Here is a 19856-nt window from a genome sequence, read left to right as displayed (position 1 = left end):
GTTTTGTGCGTTAGGTACGTTCATGCTGTTGTGCGGGTTTTGTGCGTTAGGTACGTTCATGCTGTTGTGCGGGTTTTGTGTGTTAGGTACGTTCATGCTGTTGTGCGGGTTTTGTGCGTTAGGTACATTCATGCTGTTGTGCGGCCATCATCAACGGGGAAACTTTTAGCTTTTATATTCTCAAACAAAAGGTGTTACATGAATATTAAGCATTAAATTTTGAGAGCATTTAGGCTGGAAAAGAAAAAGGCCAACCTTTGTTCTTATCTTCAGAGCTTACCCAATCCTGAATAACTGAAAATCTTTCCATGAAAATATCCTTAGTGGCTGTTGTCATAGAAATCTTGCTGGATGTTTTAAAAAAAAGTCTTTCCATGTCAAATGGGCTAATTTCACTAATTTCTACAATCCGTTGTACAAAGTTAAAAAACATTCTCATAGAAGACCTGTGACATTGTTCAAAACAGCCCTCTTACCAAGAATGCTCTGCATTTCCTAGACACAGATTTGTGGAGATAAAAAGTCTCTAATGATGGAAACTAACTAGCTCCAATGATCAGATGTCTAATATGAAACATGAGACCTTAAAGTACAAGCTGGCAAGACCTGTGTAGAGAATGGTGTGAAAGCTGGCCCCACTGACCCTCCTCCTGGCATTTGATAATACCTGCTGCTTAAGCTGCTGCACCAGACGATCCTTCTCCCGCTTCAGGGCAGCCACTTCCTCTTGGGTCTTTTTCTTAGAGGATGAAAGCTCCAAGAGAGCTATATTGGCATCTTTTTCACTAATGGCAGCCAGAAGAGCTTCTTGCCTGCAAAAGAAAGAAAATGCCAACAGTGTAATTTACCCCTTCTAACAATTCTTTGAAGTTACTATTATCATTACACCCATTTTAAGGGTAATAAAACCAAGACTTTCAGAGTGTACACAGCTTGCCCAAGTACACAGCTTGCCAAAGTCCACATCTGGAGTAAATGATACAGCCAGGAATCCCATTCAGGTGAATGTGACTCTAAATTGTCTTTATCATGTTGTTACATTGCTATCTTAATAAGTTTCCCTATATTAGGCTAAGTGAAATAAGCCAGTCACAGAAGGACAAATACTGCACGATTCCATTTACATGAGGAATCTACAACAGTCAAACTCACGCAAACAGAGAGTAGAATGGCGGTTGCAAGGGAGAGGAGAGAGGGGGAAATGGGGAGTTCCTACCAGTGGGCATAAAGCCTAAGTCACGTAAGATGAGTAAGTTCTAGAAATCTGCTGTATGACATTTTCTCTATAAATAACAATACTACATTGTACACTTAAGTGATTAAGAGGGTAGGTCCCATGGTAAGTCTTCTTACTACAATAAAATAAAGTTTAAAAATATTTAGGCCAGGTGTGGTGGCTTGTGCCTGTAATCCCAGCATTTTGGGAGGTTGAGGTGGGTGGATCACTTGAGGCCAGGAATTTGAGAACAGCCTGGGCAACATGGCAAAACCCCACAAAAATTAGCTGGGCACGGTGGCACATGCCTCTGGTACCAGCTACTCACTACTCCGGAGGCTAAGGTAGGAGGATCTCTTGAGCCTGGGAGGTGGGGTTGCAGTGAGCTGAGATGGTGCCATTGCACTCCAGCATGGGTGACAAAGTGAGACCCTATCTCAAAAAGAATAAATAAATAAAAATTGTTAAACTTAAAAAAAAAAACTATATTAGTAAGAACTTAGTATTTCATTTTATATTTTAAAAAAGTTCCTATAGTTGTAGTTGAATTTGAAAAGTAAACAAAGTTACTTTCTGTAAGAATAATCCTGTGACTTACATACTTTATCCATTTATTCCTTTGATAATTATTCTGTAGCTTCCAGACCACTTGAGGCATTACTGACACTGAAGACATTTTCATGCATACAGCGTACCACAAACTGCAAACTTTAATAAAGTGGATATAGAAACACAGCCATCTATTCCTGGTGCATTATGAACATCAATCATTCTTTTTATGTCATCAATGCAAATAAGTGTGCAGTTGTGGCTTTATTGGCAATGATCTGCACACTTTGAAACAGTAATTTAAACTTTACAGATTCCTTGTGGTTTAGCTAATAATTACTTTATGGTTTGTGTCCAAAGGAAAAAAAAGGTGGATTTAGTGGGGAGGCTGATGTAAGAAATTTACAAAATAATCACAATGGAGTTGGTGAACAATTAGTTTCATAATCCAAAATGCATTTCTCAGTAGCTCATCTTTTATGAAAGAAGACATATTTGATTTATAGGAACTATGTAAGTGGCATGAGCTTTTGACCTGAGGAAATGCTGAATCTGAGAATGCATTGCCCAAGTTTAACCTTGCTTCTGTCTTTTGTTAAGATAATTGAGCTTCAACAGCAGTCATATGGAAGAGTTTTAGTTTAGCCACAGACTGGAAGACTATCTGTCTACTGAATATTCTAATGGATATTCTTTATTCTGGATGCGTAGGTCTACTCAACTCTGAAAGCAATACTAACAAATAGAAGATGTATACTCGGTTTACATCACGGAAATAAAGATTTGTTTCACTAGTTTTGCTGCTGGAAGAGGAGAGAAGATTCTCATCGCACTGTCCCCACACTACGTAATTCTAAGAAATGGCAGGCAACTTATACCACGAGGATCCAGTCAACACTAAAGGGATAACGACAGTCTAAATATATCCACTGACCACTTGAAAAAAATATGTTAAGTGGTGAAATGAGCTTAAAGGTGAAAGAGTTCAAGAAGGTCTAACTATGCAGTTTCCTGTTGACTGCGGTCATCTGTTCCCTTACGGGAAGCTCAAAGACTGACCAAGCTGGAAGAGGCAGCATGCTTTCCCAATAAGGGTGCTACGTTTCTGTGCACCAATAGTCAGAATCACACATTTAGTAGCAGGCAAGCAGCAGCAGGTGAATGACAGATAAATTACTCTATCTAATTAGATTGAAATAGCAGCAGCAGATGAATGACAGATAAATTACTCTATCTAATTAGATTGAAATACCGGCACCTTTGCTGAATGCAAAATACAAAGGTGATCGGACTTGAGGCCTATTTTATGCTTAAGGAAAATATTGTAATATGACATAGTAAAAATGATTCCATATTGTTGAAGCTTCTTGACTGAATTCCAAACTCTTTCATAAATGGTATGCTTGGACAGCTAGTGTGGTAAAGTTAATCTCTGGGGTAAAATATCAAATTTGCAAATCACAATATGAAATAACAGATGACAATTTAGATTTCTAATTTCAAAGTTTTGAGGAATGTGGCAGTGGAGTCTGAGCCATTGGAATAGTGTCTTTTTAATAAGATATATAATTTGAAGTATTTTTTATGCAATTCGAATAGAGATTTTATTTCATTGATGCTATTTTTTTTGCTAAGCAATGATAATATGCTATGGGCTATACAGAATCGAACTTCTCTCCTATGACCGTGGCTGTCACCCTCTAAAAACTCCCTGACAGATTATCATGCCTTTCTCCTTTCCATTTAAAACGTATACTCCTGATATTGATTTCTACAGGTATAGGTGCCTAAGAAGGGCAATTCATAGTCAAGAGAATAAAATGCTTTGATTATATATTGTACCTATAATCATATGAATTCTGAGTAATGTCTATCTTTGATAGGTATACTAGCTTTTAGGTTTTTCTTTTATTTTCCAAAAGGGACAAAGATAGTATTGTTCTCTTGGTTACAATTCTGGTAAATTTGAAGTGAATAGTATGAGAGAGAACAACCTCTTGAAAAAAATTTGGAGGATAGCGAAGAATGTGAAAGCTAGTAAACAGTAACAGCAAAGACTTTTAGGGAATACAAAAATTGTTGTTCCTCTAATACATCTCTTAGAAAGGACCATATGGTATAGTTGAACTTACCTGATTAAGTTTTACATGGCACACTTGAGAGTGTCTAAACTCAAAAATGTTGTTAAAAATACTCAGCTTTTCAGAGGGAATGGAATTCACAGTGGAAAAAAAAAAGCAAATTGAAAAAGAATTTTATTTTAATAGCTGTCTACTCAATATAATTGCTTCTTTGAAAAAAGGTATTTTCTGATAAAAGTAGTACACAGTCATTGAAGAAAAACCGAAAGATACAGAAAAGTATAAAGAAAATGAAAATCACCAGAAATAATTCTTTTTTATAACTTCTTTTAATCTGAGTCAATGGTTTGAGATCACCTATTCTAATACTGATATAAATATTTTAAAGAAATTGAACCTCAGAGGAATTAATCATGGACTTTAAGAGCTTTACTAACTAAAGACTATCCGCAGAAAGGGGAGACTTGCTAGTGTAGCACGTTCTGACTTCATTCCCACGAGTCCCTAGGGAGTAATACAAGCACATAAAATGTGAACGGTGATATATGTGTGCCACAAGCCCAGGGCAAAATAAGAACTGCAATGCTTTTCCTGTCAAATTACTCTCCTTGTTCTGTTCCCTTCTTTTCCACAGTTAAAAAAAAAAAAAAAAAGGAAAATGTGGACACGAAACCTTTCAAAGTGATTAGTAATCCACCCCCCGCCCGCACGACCAACATGCACATTACTAGCATAATGAGTAGGTAGCAGCAGAAATCCAACTTTCAGTCATTACAGTAGTCTATTCACTCTATCCCTGGTGCTTTAAACTACCAGGCCAGTTGAACCTGCCCTTTGACCTGCAAATTCTAATAGAATCAAGATGTCTCTAAAAGGACTCTGCTGTAGCATCTGGGCTTCAGGAAATAGTAAGACCACCCCCTCTATCCCCTTCCCCCATCTGGGCACATTTCAGAAACTGGAGGCAAACATCAAAGGCAAATGGAGCTCAATATGCTTTTGAATAACATTCCTGAATCCTTGAGAACACCACATTAGCCTTCTATTGCTAGTAAATAAGAGACCATAATTAGCGTTGGAATATGGTGTTAAAAATCTGAATGAGTCCTAAGTATGTGTGTGTGTTTAACAGAAATGCAAGACAAAAAGAGGAGCATGGATGAAGGGATGTTACCAAGATTTATTATTCGCTCCTCCTCCAACCGAGTATGTCAAATTGAATGATTGCGTAATCATGTTCTATACATTCTATAATACTGAAAACACCTGGAAAAATACCAGATTAAAACTAGAACAAGATAAGTAGCTTTGGACATCTTAATGTCATGGACATGTAGGAATAGTTTAATTTACTCTAATTTTAAGATAAATCTGAAATCTAGATTATCTTACCGATGGATTAAATAAACCTTTGATTCTGCTACCTTCCTTGTTATTTAACCGATTAACTATCCAGAGTGAGTAGTAAACTACCAATACATCTCTTCTACTCTTCTATCTCTTTTCCTGAAGAAATCCTCTAATGACTAGATTCTTCAACTTCCCTTGCAGAGGTTTCAGAGACTATGGTAGATACACTACTTAAATAAACTGTGAAAACCCTAGTCCATGGGACAGCCTCTGTGGGTGGACCTCACTGAAATACCTGCCCTCGCAAACTCTGTTCCCTGTACATCTTATGTCCTCTGTAGGTCATGTTTATTTAGGTACCCAGAAATATCTCTTTAATGTAAAATGTCAACACTAAATTAACTTTTCCTTCCACCATAACAAATTACCCTTTTAATGTTAATAGAGCCATCATATTCCTGGATCCACAGGCTGACAACATTTAGTTTTTAACGTACCCACTGTTTTGTCTGTGCACGTCACTCCCACCCTTTTATCTTGGGCCTGCACCACTCTTAAAGCCTCTTCTCTGATTTCTCCATCAGTCTATACCGTTCTACTTTTCCAAGGTCATCGTCATTAGGTCTCTTGCCATAGCAAATATTTTTGCCTAATATTCAGGATCACCTACAATTTTTTTAACCCATTTCTTCCTTATTGTCTTCCAAGGACTCTCTGTCATAGAGCTGCTATGTGTTTTCACTTAGGTTTATGTTATGTCCTCTGCCTGAAATGCCTGTAGCTTTCTCTCCTTCAAAATCCGGCTTTAACTGCTAATTTCTCTCCATTCAGCATCTCCTTTCAGCACTTACACAGTTTGGATGATATTAACAGGCATTTGCTCTGTAAATGTTTTTTGATTCTTCTACATGGGTAGGGTCTGTTTCTCTGATTATAGTGTTTATGATTTACCTCTTCAAAATTGATTAATGTTTCTGGTTTACTGGTCTATTTATTAGCTCATTAATTTTTATCTTTTAGGTTTTTTTTTAGTTGTGGTAAAACACACATAAAATTTACCATAACCATTTATAAATAAACAGTTCAGTAAAGTACATTTAGATCGTTGTGCGACCAACCTCCAGAACTCTTTTCATCTTACAAAGGTGAAACTATACCAATAACAGTAACTCCTCTTTTCCCCTCCCCCAGCCTCTGGCAGTCATCATTTACTTTCTATCTCTATGAATTTGACTTCTGTAAGTACCTCACATAAGTGAAATCAAACAGTATTTGTCTTTTTGTTACTGGCTTATTTCACTTAACATTACATTTTCAAGGTTCATCTATGTAGCATGTGGCAGAATCTCCTTTTTCAAGGCTGAGTAATATTCCACCACACGCACATACCACATTTTGTTTATCCATTTATCCATCATGGACACTTGGGTTGTATCTATCTTTCAGGTATTATGCTGCTATTTTTACATTTTAAAAAATGTCTTCCTTCTAGGGTCTTGGTTCATAAATTTGAAAACTAAAAGCTTTCAAATATTGTTAATGTTCTGCATTGCATTAGCCTAAACTGCTTAAGCTTTCTTGTTTTATTTTATTTAGGGCTGCAGTTACTCTATATACTCTATACTCAATACACTCTGATATTATTTGCTAGTCTTCAATGTTTGCCCAAAGCCTGTACCTAGGAATAGCTGGAATACAAACTCCACAAAGACAGGGTCTTTGTCTGTTTTATTCTGTAATGTATCCCAAATGCTAAGAATAGTTCTCAGCACAGAGTAGGCTCATAATCAATGTATCTTGAACCAACCGCACCTCCGATTCTGACTTCATTTCTATCTGTTGTGGTGGTTCCCCAGCTGTTCAGTGTTCTCACCTATTCTGAAGCTGTATTTCACTGCACTTTTAAGGCATTTTTTTTTTCCAGGCCAGTAGCATCGAGGCAAGTGAGCAGAGCACGTAAGGAAGATAAACATAAACCACAACTAGAAAGAAACCATGAGCTTTGGGCAACTTACGTTTCATTTAAAGAAAGAGTTGTGTTTTTCTCTAACTGAACACCTGACATCTAGTTCACTAGGTTCAATTCTATACGCCATAATTTAAGAGGGGGTACACAAGCAGAAGGTATCAAAGGAAGATGACATAGTGGGATTATATAAGGGTATATTAATCTAAAAAGATTTACTAACATAGCACAATCATTGCTACCAAAATTTTTAAGGTAGGTTTTGCAAAAACAGAACATTGAATCTGTGTTTGTCCAGAGGGCACAATTGTTACCAAAGCAGGGGAAGTCACAAAAGAGAGAGATTTTGGTTTATAAAAGGAACATCTAGTGTATTAATATTTGTTAGTAAGTAGAGTTGGAAAGCTAAAAAATTATAGATCTTCCCATGACTAGGTGTTTAAAGATATTATCAGAGATACTGTGTAAGTAATTTTGTTTTCAGTGGTCAGACTGTCCTTTTCAACTCTAAGATTTTAATATAACTAATGAGATGAAACAATAAATGATAAGTGCCAAATATACTGTATGGGCAGTAAATGCTGACGTAGTACAGCAGAGAGAAATCACCTTAGGCTAAGGATGTGGGAACTGAGATGGGCCCTATTTTGACAGAGAAATAAGAAAGACAGAGTGGCAAGTGTGAAAGCACCAGTCACATGGGAGGACACATCGTAGAACTGGATTAGAGAGTGTCTACAGGGACAGGAAATGGCAGAGAAGCTGAAGAGGCAGCTCTAAATCAAAGTAGAGATCGTCTGGAATGGTGGCCTAAGGAATAAACACAGAATGTGAAATTCTTGAGGGTTCTAACCAGAACCCGGCAGGCAGAGGGTACACAAAAATGCTGAATGAGAAGTGATTTGATTTTGTACGTAATATAGAAATACCAAAAGTTTTAGAGAAGTAAAGCAAGGTCTTAGAAAGACTGAGTTGAAGGTAATGAGGAGAGATTAGAAGATTCTGCAAGGGGAAAGGCCAGGATGCTACTGCTAGAGATGTGTTAGAAGTAAAAATCTGATATTACAAAAACAGTTCCTAAAGAATGAAGAATAAAACACCGCTGTCTGACTCTTGGATTCAAGAATCGCAGGTAGGACTCTAAATGAAAGACTGCTATGCTAGTCAATGAATATGCAACACAAAATAACTATCACATTTATGCTTAAATGCTACAAAGAAACTTTCAAAGGTCACCAAACACAGACTATTTCAGGGCATAGTTCCAACAGTGCACGCTGGGGTCCTGCCTAGCACAGCCTTCCTGCGGCACAATGGCAAGTCCTGTGCAAAGCACAATGTCCAAGATTTCTCATTTGCTGCTCATCTCATGTTTCTCTATCTCCTGAAACAAGGGAAAGGAACTGACCTACAGTGAGAAATACACTCATGGTTGGGCTCAGTGGCTCACACCTGTAATGGCAACAATTTGGGAGGCTGAGGTGGGTGGATCACTTGAGCCCAGGAGTTTGAGCCCAGCCTGCACAACATGGTGGAACCTCATCTCTGCAAAAAATAAAAAAAACTAGCTGGGCCTGGTGGTGCATGCCTATAGTCCTAGCTACCTGGGGGACTGAGGTGGGAGCACCCTTTGAGCCCAAGAGGTCGAGGCTGCAGTGAGCCATGATGGCACCACACTGCATTCCAGTCTAGGTGGCAGAGCAAGACCCTGTCTCTAGAAAAAAAAAAAAAAAAGGAAAGAAATACACTCACAAGGGAATGGGTAGAGAAGTTATCCCAATATGGACTGACTTCCATTTTTCACAAGTTCTTGAAAAAGATCAAAATCAACATTATAAAGGCAGAAACTGCTGGTGATTATAGCTCACTAAATGACACTGATTGAACAAAATTGTGGGTGGAAAACTTGCCTTCAGTTTTTTCCTTCACCTTTTCTGAAAAATGAGCATGTTCGTAAGATTATGGCAAGTTTAGAAGACTTAGTTTTACTGTGCTATTAAGACTTCTCCTATAAAGCCTCTATCTGCTTCTCAGATGGGCAAAAACTCGACATCTGTATCTCTGCTTGTTAAAAAACAAAAGTTTAGACATTCCAAATTTGTTTAAAAAATATAAAAATGAACTGTATTCTAATCCACAAGAATCGGAGGCAGATCAGTTATTGCCAGGGACTGCAGTAGGAAATGGAGAGTGACTAGAAAGGGCAGAGAGAAGCTCCTGGAAATGACTGTAGCTTGATAAACTCACCAAAATGTACGTCTAAAATGTTTGCACTTTATTGTATTTATATTATTCCTCAATCAAGTTACTTTAAAAACCATAAAATCTTCTGAATGAGGAATGTTCTCATATAGCAAACATGATAAGTATAAGCACTTTTTTTTTAACCTATGGTCAAATATAGATAACATAAAATTGACCATTTTAAAGTGTGTATTTCTGTGGCATTAAGTACACTGATATTGTTGTGCAACTGTCACCACCATCCATATCCAAAGATTTTTCATTTTCCCGAAAAGAAACTCTATACCTATGAAAGGCTAACACCCCTCCTCTGCCCCTTCCAGCTCTTGGCAGCCACCATTCTACTTTCTGTGTGTTTGAATCTGACTACTCCAGGTACCTCACATAAGTAGGATCACACAGCATTTGGCCTTTTGTATCTGGCTTATTTCACCTAGCATGATTCGAGCACAATGTATTTTTATGCTTCCAAATTTAAATAATGTGGAAGATACAAATTACCCTATGAAAATTGTTTCCTCGAGTCTTCTTTTCCAACTCTTTGAGAGAGAGAAAGAGACGGAGAGAGAGAGACAGAGAGAGAGAGACAGAGAGAGAGAGACACAGACAGAGCTCTGAAGATCAACGGTTCTTATCTAGCCACTGCTGGACTAAGAAGGCAGAGCTGGCAAGTGCCAAGATCAGATGGACAGAGCAGAGGAGAAAAGGTCTAGGGCAGAAGAACTCATAAGACCTGGTGAATGCTAGCAACTTTGCTGGGGTCCTGATGTCCTTTTTCATTAAGTCTAGTTAAAAATACACAACCACAGCTTCAGTGCTGTCAGACTGAATATGATGCAGAATCTCTGTGAATCACTTGTTTTTGGCCACTTAGTGTTAAATATCATTTATGGTGATACTGAAAATTTGTTCAAGAAACGAGATATTTATAGGAATTCTAATATTTGATTAAAATTCACAGGCACACAATAGTGTATCTTACCTTCTAGAGGGATGTAAGATAATGACATCTGAAGAAATACTAGCAACTAAATAAAACAACTTGGAGATAAAAGGTCTAAAAGCAAATAACGAACTGCATGGAAAAACAGAATGACTTTAAGAAGCATTGGAATTCAGGTGCTTTTCCAATGAATATTTTAAATAAAATTCAGCCCCATGGCTCTAAAGAAGGTCCCAGTGAACTCCGGACATTCTTTCCACTCTTTCCCCCACACTTCATACAGAAAGTCAAGCTGCTAGTTTCATCCCATACTGTTGATGAGTTGATAGTAAGTAAAGGCCTTCCAAATATTACATCCTCAGTTTTTTAATGAATAATCACGGTCTTATAAATGTGGTACTCTGTGGCCCAATGTTCCAGAGTTTTGCTCTCCTGGAGGCACTTTCATGAAAACCAACTTCATGAGAGATTTTCATTCCATATTCATGACGGTGGAATGTGAATTTAGGCTAAGTTTTTAGATATAGGTCTCAGTTTTAGTGCTCAAGATTAAGAAGGTAGCAGGGCTCCTGGTATTTAAGCAGTTCTAGCTTCCCTTATGAAGGTGGCACCCAAAACTCATTTAATCAAATCATGCATTTCTACAAATTGTTTACTAGTTTAATAAAAACAGGCAATTTTTTATTTTTATTTTTTATGTTTCTTTTTAAAATTATTATTATACTTTAAGTTTTAGGGTACACGTGCACAACGTGCATGTTTGTTACATATGTATACATGTGCCATGTTGGTGTGCTGCACCCATTAACTCGTCATTTAGCATTAGGTCTATCTCCTAATGCTATCCCTCCCCCCTCCCCCCACCCCACAACAGTCCCTGGTGTGTGATATTCCCCTTCCTGTGTCCATGAAAACAGGCAATTTTTTTTTAGGCCAGAGACTGAAATAGCATATCCTCAGTTTCGTGGGTCCATCTTTGAGTATCTTCCATTCATCTTCTATGCCCACCTTTGTTTTTTTTTGAGACAGAGTCTCACTCCCATCACCCAGGCTGGAGTGCAGTGGTGACATCACAGCCAGCTGCAGCCTAGATTTCCCAGACTCTGGTGATTCTCCCACATCAGCATCCTAAGTAGCTTGGACTACATACCAAGTAGCTGGCATCCCCATACCCAGCTTATTCTATTCTATTTATTTATTTTTATTAGAGAGGGGGTTTCACCATGTGGCCCAGGCTGCTCTCCTGGGCTCAAGTGATCCTCTCACTTTGGCCTCCCAAAGTGCTGGAATTACAGGTGTAAGCCACTGTACCCAGCCCTGTATTTCCTTAAATGTTACTTTAGCAAAAGTTATCTAGCTGCTTCCTTTATAAAATATACTTGTACTTATATTTGAAATGAAAGATATGTTCTTCAGGGAGTTAATTTTGGGAAGTTACACAAAAATTTATTCTAGTGATGCCGCCAATTTTCTCTTTAAGCTTCACAGTTTTATTGCATTATTTAAATATTGGAATTATGACAAATACCCTTTTTATTAACTGAATTTTAATTTAGACACCAAGTCTTGTGCACAATGAATCAGAGTGATATGTTTTGGATTACAGTGAAGTGTAAGTACATATTTATTTTTAGGGGCATCCTGCAAACTGGCTCTGAAAGCAATTTCCAAGAAAAGGATCACAAATATATTTGAGCCATGACAGCCCCAATGAAGTAAGTGTAAAATCACCTATATGACTAATGTGAGACTCTATTGGATCTTAAGTTCCAACGTTCTTATTTTTTGATAGAAAGATTCTTCTACTTCATAGCTAAGCTTCATTTTCTTCATGACTAGAGAGTCCCTTCTGTTGAATATGACATCCTTGTTTATATTCTAAGCTTCTTTACTTTTGACTTATACTTAATAATGTCTGTCAATAGTAAAATAGACAATATAACTGAAATTAAAAAATCAGAAGAGAAATTAAGAAATTACAATAAGCCTCAGAATGCCTTCTTAAACAGACAAAAAAAGAAGATGCCAGAGGAGAAGGGAGTACCTAGTTACGACAATGCCTGCTCACTTGTTATTTACTGTTTAGAATAAGATCCACTAAAAATTTTTAAGATTTACATTAATTTGCAAAATAATGGCACATAGTATCTTTCTTTAAAAAAAAGCCTAATCTATAGAATTAGTTAACTATCAAATTGTATATAAAATGTATCTATATATTCTCCATGTTAGAAGACTCTAAAGATGATGTAACTCTTTTGTGATACACAAATATATAGAGACCAAAAGTCCTTTCAATATAATACGTAGGGAACTACAATTTATGGTGAAACATTATAATAGGAAGGAAAACAACATCAATTCAGTGACTGGGCCAAGGTTTGACTATTCCCTCCCAAACTCATGTTGAAATTTAACTGCCCTTTGTAACAGTATTAATAGGTAGAACCCTTAGGGTGTGTTACAGGCCACGACCGCTGTGTCTTCATGAATGGATTACAGCCATTATTGTAAGGGTAGGTCTGTTAATGAGGAAGCGGAGTCTCTGTAAAAGGAGGAGTTTTACCTCCTTTTAGCTGCCTTCCGCCTTTCTCTTACCCTCTCTTTGCCCTTCCACCATGGGATGACACAGCAAAAAGACCCTTGCCAGGTGTTGGTTCCTTGCTTTTGGACCTTCCAGCTTCCAGAACCATAAGCCAAAATTTCTGTTCACTATAAATTACTCAGTCTGTGGTACTCTATTATTGCAGAAATAAAATGAACTAAGACCATCTTAGACTGTTGCTTACAGTCATAGTTCTAGTGAGTTGCCTCTATTTCTGTTGAGTGTAGAAGTGATTCCTGGATTCTACCTAATGTCTACCTATTTTGACAGAACTCGTAAAGAAAATATGTTTAATTTGACCTAAAATGATTGATTATTCAACTCCTCACCATGCTACAATTACTGATCCTCAGGGAGAAAGCCTCGACTGAGCCTACTTTTCCCTAAAGCTGTTATGCTTTCTATTTCCCTACCTTGGTCAAAGTTTTGAGGGCTCCAATATAGTACTAATGACAATTTTGGGTTCCTGACTTCAAGGCAGCAGAGCAAAGACCTATCAGTGACATTTTCCTCCAGAAAATTACTCCCAAACACCAGAACAAGAAAACGAAGCAAACTCTATCTTGAAGCAAACATAATTCTCATGCCAAACTATAATGGTTAAAGTGAAAATGGATATGGAAATTCTAAATGATTTAGCATATGAAAATCAATCCAGAGTGCGAACCTACTACTTAGCTTCATCTCTTGAGGCTCAAGCTCAGCTTCCCCTCCTCCAACTTCATCCCCAGATCTCCAGCACAGATCAGTGGATTCAAGACACAATTCAGTCTATGAGCGGGAAGCAGCTTTCCCCTGCAGAACCCAAGAGCTCACAAATAGGTCAACGGCTGTGGAGAGTTGTATAGCTTATTACACGGTATCAGATTTGCTTTATAATGGTGGTTCTCAAACATGAAAGAAATTATTCAAAATGGAAATCTGTGCTCTACTCTAGACCTACTGAGTTTCCGGAATGGACATCTATACTTGAGATCCACTGTTTTAGACGAAGATGAGCTGATTAAAAAGACCAACATTAAGGTATTACATACCTCTGATTCCCTATATCCTTGCCAAGACTGGATTTTTAGCATTTGTATGTACTTTCCTAATTCAGTAAGTTTATAAAAAGAATCTTTCAATTCCATAGTGAAAATGATCAAAGTAACTTTCGACTCTTAAATTCTGATGATATTGCAGGCACTCATAATGTTGATCATTATTGGACTTAGAAATATTATGCAGCGATGACTTTTATGGGTTGGTTCTATCTAACGTATTATTTGAAAAAAAAAAAAAAAAGTTTAGTGTTTTTTTTTTTTTTGAACAGACAAGGCCTTGCTACATTGTCCGGGTTGGGGTGCAATGTTTTTTCACAGGCATGATCGCAGCTCACTGTAGCCTCAAACTGCTGGGCTCAAGCCATCCTCCCAAGAAGTCGGGACTACAGGCATGTACCACAAGAACATCCTATAACACATTCTTGGGCAAATCTCCTCCTATTTTCCTGGCAGGGGCTATCACAAGACAGATAGGTGAATTTAGGATCTTCTGCTTTCTACATATCTGCCTTTAAAAACAGCTGGCAAGCCAAGGGAGTTTCTGTTAGGGATTTACTCAAATCCTATCAAAATCTCTACTGAATTATGTCTTAAACCCACTGATCTGCGCTGGAGATCTGGGGATGAAGTTGGAGGAGGGGAAGCTGAGCTTGAGCCTCAAGAGATGAAGCTAAGTAGTAGGTTCACAGTAACATCTGGAGATGGTCTGATAAAGAGATTTACTTTGGCCTTTTCTCTCATTTTGTCTTTATTATTTTACAATAGTATGTCCTTTACTCTTCATGTTTGATAGTGTATATAACATGAACAGAAAATTTCAGAATACAATCTTTCCATTATGAAGACGTAGTCCCTTCAAACTAAGGTACACCTGTTGTTATATATGTCTACTTTTGGACTACACCATTTATCTTGTCTTCTTTCCTTAGGAAGTCTCTGTCTCCAAAAGAAAATAAAGCCTTCTTACATTGTCTCTCAGAACTCAAACTCCAGAATGCTTCTCCTTATTTAGATGTCTGTTTTAAGAATTATTGAATGCTTTCAGCAATTAATCTCTGCACTTTGTCACTGTCCCACTGTTTATTTAACCTTTCCCAGTTTTAGATGGATAACATGTCCGTACCAGCTGTCCACACTGTGCTACCGAGGGGGCTGGCTTGCCTTTCTTTAGCCTGTGCTGCATTCCACGTCTGTTTGCCATGACATCTGCTAGAAGAATGCCAGCAGTGTCAGGGCACTCAGGTCTCCACCTCCAGCAAAATCAAGATCCAATTGTGTCTTGATCTCATAAAATGGCCAACATTACATAGAACATCTAATTTTGGGATTTGTGGTACACTTAAATAAAAAGTAGGAACTGCTCCAGTGAGTAAGTATCCGAGATATACTCCTATAGCTGTATAGGAAGCTTATGAAAGCTGTCAGGGATATACATGAGTGCATGCTGGGATGCTGAGAGAGAACCGAAGACATTGGGGCTACTGAGATCTTGGAGGTCACCAAAAACATTTGTTGGCCAAATGGATGAAAACAAACCCGGTAATTTATTACCTTCTTGCATTAATGATTCAACAATTTTATTATTCATCAGCTATCAATTTGTTGGCAAAAACTATAAGAGTCCCTTTTCTCCTACACAGGTTTGGAACGAGACACCTGGTATGTAAATTCTGTGGGAACGGGCAAATGACTATGCATCAGGCAGATAAGTTATCATCAGCTGGAACGGTCCCATCTTTTCTGCATCCTCCTATAGGTTCTAGCTGCTTGCCAAATGCCAGACAAAATTTAAAAACAATGCTTACTACACCAATTTTTCCTTTTAATAAGGGGCATATGGTTAAAGTAGGCATAAAAAGATGGAAAGTGCAGACTTTTAAAATGAAAGTGTTTTTGTTTTTAATTTGAAGGTTCTCTCCTTAGCTATGGCATTATTTTTATTAGGGAAAAATATGCTCAAAATAGTAAAGCAATAACCTTTACTGCCTACTGAGTCACACAACCTACTTCTCAAAGATACAAAAAAAAAACCAGCAACTGAAAATATTATTTCAAAGCAAGTTTTAGAATTCTATTATCTATGAACTCAATTTTTTAAGCTTTAAACTTTTGCATATTTTAAAACAATAGCAGTAAAGATTTCAAAACTATAGAAATGGATACCTATTACTGTGTATATTTTGCATATGACCTCTGGATCTCTTCTTCCTCTCAATGGAATATAAATATATAAATACACACACACACACACACACACACACACACACACACACACACACACACACACTCTTTTTTTTTAGACAGAGTCTCACTTTGTCACCCAGGCAGGAGTGCAGTGGTGTGATCTCAGCTCACTGCAGCCTTGACCTCCTGGGCTCAAGCGATCCTCCCACCTCAGCCCTGCAAGTAGCTGGGACCACAGGCATGTGCCACCAGGCCTGGCTAATTTTTTTTGTATATTTTGTAGAGACAGGGTTTCATCATGTTGCCCAGGCTGGTCCTGAATTTCTGAGCTCAAGCAATCCACCCACCTCAGCCTCCCAAAGTGCTAGGATTACAGGCGTAAGCCACCGCACCCAGCCAGGACCAAATATTTTATCTCACTTACAACACTTCTATTTTACCTTACATTAAAGCTATTTTTCCCATTTCTGAAGCTGGTTGATGGAATTAACTTCATCATGTCCACCCTCAATTCAGCCAATCTTTGACTCAGCTTTAGTGGTTCACTGGTGCCCACCTCATAGAGTGAATTCAATTTCCCAAAATACCCTTCTGTCTGTGACCAGTTGGAGCTGATGATCAGAGCAAGAGGAATAAAGACAAGACGCTTTCTCTTGTTATTTACAGTCAGCTCCACAGGCCAAACTTTACCTCTGGCATACATAGCTATTCTCTAGGTCAGTATTTCTCAAAAGCACATTCCACAGAAGTACAGCAAGTTAGAGTAACAAATAAGCATGACAAAAGATTTCCATGGTCAAGGATGTTTGAGGAACACTGGTCATAACAGCACTGCTGCAGAACTTAGAAGAGCTTTTTATGGTGTAGGTTGCATATCTTTAATAGGAGCCTATATTTTAAAGCAGGAACCAGCAAGCTACTGCCACTCATGGTCAGTCAGCCCATGACCCGTGAGCAAAGAATGGCTTTTCCATTTTTAAATGGTTGAAAAAAAGAAAATAATAATATAACACATAACATATAATAATTACATTTTGTGAAAATTATATGAAATTCAAAGTTTAGTGTCCACAAATAAAATTTTAGTGGAACAAAACCTTGCTCATTTGCTTACATATTTTCTATGGCTGCTTTGGTGCTACAAGAGATTTGAGTAGTGTGACAGAGACCAAATGGCCCACAAAGCCCAGTAAGTTTACAATCTGGCCCCTGAAAAAGTTCCAACCCTACCTATAAAGTATTTTCCAAACTTAATTGATCATGAACCCCACCTTCTCTTTTTTCTGGGTGAAACATCACTTAACACCTTGAGGGATACTAGTACACGAGAAAACAGTTTGAGAAGTGGTGATTTAAAGATAAATCAGTGGGCGGACTGCTGTAATCCCAGGATTTTGGGAGGCTGAGGTGGGCAGATCATCTGAGGTCAGTAGTTCCAGACCAGCATGGCCAACTTGGTGACACCCCGTCTCTACAAAAACACAAAAACTAGCTGGGTGCACTCCTGTAGTCTCAGTTACTCGGGAGGCTGAGGCAGGAAAATCAACTGAACCTAGAACACGGAGGCTGCAGTGAGCTGATACTGCGCTTCGGCACTCCAGCCTGGATGACAGAGCAAGGCTCCGTTGCGCCCTGACCCAAGAAAAGGATACATAAATGATTCTTCAAGAATATGAATGAACTGGGTAACACTCACTATAATTAGCATTGCCAGCATGATTACTATAGAGCCAGATATTCTACTAGGCATCTTCAACTAAGTTTTTTTTTTTTTTTTTTTTTTTTAAGATGGAGTTTCACTCGTCGCCCAGACTGGAATGCAATGGCGCAATCTCAGCTCACTGAAACCCCTGCCTCCCAGGTTCAAATGATTCTCCTGCCTTGGCCTCCTGAGTAGCTGGGGTTACAGGTGCCTGCCACCATGCACAGCTAGTTTTTCTAATTTTAGTAGACACGGGTTTCACCATGTCGGCCAGGCTGATCTCGAAGTCCTGACCTCAAGTGATTGGCCCACCTCGGCCTCCCAAAGTGCTGGGATTGCAGGCGTGAGCCACCATACCTGGCCTTAACTAAGTAATTTAATCTTTACATCAACCTTATGAATTTGGGGAGATACCTGGTAGGCAGTTGTACTGACAGTCCTGCATTCAGGACCTGATTAAAGATTACGTGGGAATAATCAGCACTGAAAGTAATTGAAATCACAGGAGTACACAAGACCACCAAGATAAGACACGAGACCACCAAGATAAGAGGCGGGGCACACAGCACTGGTGGAAGAAGTCTATGAAGAACTGAGGGGGAATGGTCTTAGAGGAAAAAGAAAACCAAAAGAAGGTGGTCCCTTGGAAGCCAAAGATAAAGAAAGTTTCCAGAAATAAGAAGAGATTAAACATGTTAAAGATTCACAGGCAGGTCAAGATAAAGAATACAAAATTTCCACTGGATTTAGATTTTCGAAAGTTACTACTTTGGAGAGTAGTTTCAGGGCTGGAGGCAGAAGCTGTATTGCAATGGGCTGAGCAGTAAACAGCAGTGAAGAGGTGGAAAGAGATCATAAATCAGTCTTTCAAGATCACACAAAACAAAACCAGAATCACAGACTCTTCACTTAACAAGAGACCTTACAGATCAGATCCATTCATGAAAATCATGGCTTTTGTTCCACACCGCATGGCTGCCAAGTGGCTCTCCAGCCTATGTTTAAACACATTGAATGAGCTGCTCTCCAGCCTATGTTTAAACACATTGAATGAGCTGCTCTCCAGCCTATGTTTAAACACACTGAATGAGCTGGCGCCTATACCAGCTTTGACAACCTCTTAGGAAATTACTTATAGAACTGATCCCAAAAGCTCTTTGTTTTTAAGTTTTATTTATATTTTTTATTATCTTGCATAATTATTAAGACTGAAAGAGCTGTCTCTTTGTGACCTTAGTTCTATTCCTTTAAGCTCCATAAAAGAAATTCAAAAATTCAATCACTCTTTCAAATAACTGTCCTTAAAATGTTTGAATAATGTTCTCCTGTCTCTTTAGCGTTAAATAATTATTTGTAGGCCGGGCGCGGCGGCTCATGCCTGTAATCCCAGCACTTTGGGAGGCCGAGGCAGGCGGATCATGAGGTCAGATCGAGACCATCCTGGCTAACACAGTGAAACCCCGTCTCTACTAAAAATACAAAAAATTAGCCGGGTGTGTTGGCAGGTGCCTGTACTCCCAGCTACTTGGGAGGCTGAGGCAGGAGAATGGCGTGAACCCGGGAGGCAGAGCTTGCAGTGAGCCGAGATAGCGCCACCGCACTCCAGCCTGGGCGAAAGAGAGAGACTCCGTCTTAGAAAAAAAAAAAAAAAAAAAGAAAAGAAAAGAAAAGAAGACTTGATTGCTTTTCATGCCCAATAATTTTATCAAGGTGAGAGTTAAAAGATCTGACTGAATATACATGCTTAAATCACACTCATCTATATTTTTAAAATAAAAAAGGCATTTAAACTTAAAGTAGTCCTATTCTAGAGTAAATACACATTCCCTTACATAGGATATAATGAATATGTATTTGTATGTACTTTGAAAGAAACAAAAAGAGAAAAAGCAATAGAAAGAATAAAGTAAAAACAAGTGCTACAGTCTCCAATAACAATCTCTCATTAAACAGATTTTCTTTCTCTCAAATGT

General features: G+C 38.3%; 1 protein-coding gene across 16 annotated transcripts in view; it reads right to left on the bottom strand.

Moving 5' to 3' along the window:
* ERC1 (ELKS/RAB6-interacting/CAST family member 1) overlaps positions 1–19856 on the bottom strand; it is a 511134-nt gene that overhangs the window by 128086 nt on the left and 363192 nt on the right. For all 16 annotated transcript variants that reach the window (XM_063672288.1, XM_063672287.1, XM_063672289.1 and 13 more), the window contains one exon: positions 668–812. In XM_063672288.1, the coding sequence (XP_063528358.1) occupies positions 668–812 (145 nt within the window). The remainder of the gene's footprint in view (positions 1–667; positions 813–19856) is intronic.

Source organism: Pongo pygmaeus, chromosome 10, assembly GCF_028885625.2.
Source record: "Pongo pygmaeus isolate AG05252 chromosome 10, NHGRI_mPonPyg2-v2.0_pri, whole genome shotgun sequence".
NCBI classification, from domain to species: Eukaryota; Metazoa; Chordata; class Mammalia; order Primates; family Hominidae; genus Pongo; species Pongo pygmaeus.
This window is presented reverse-complemented; position numbering and strand designations above follow the sequence as displayed.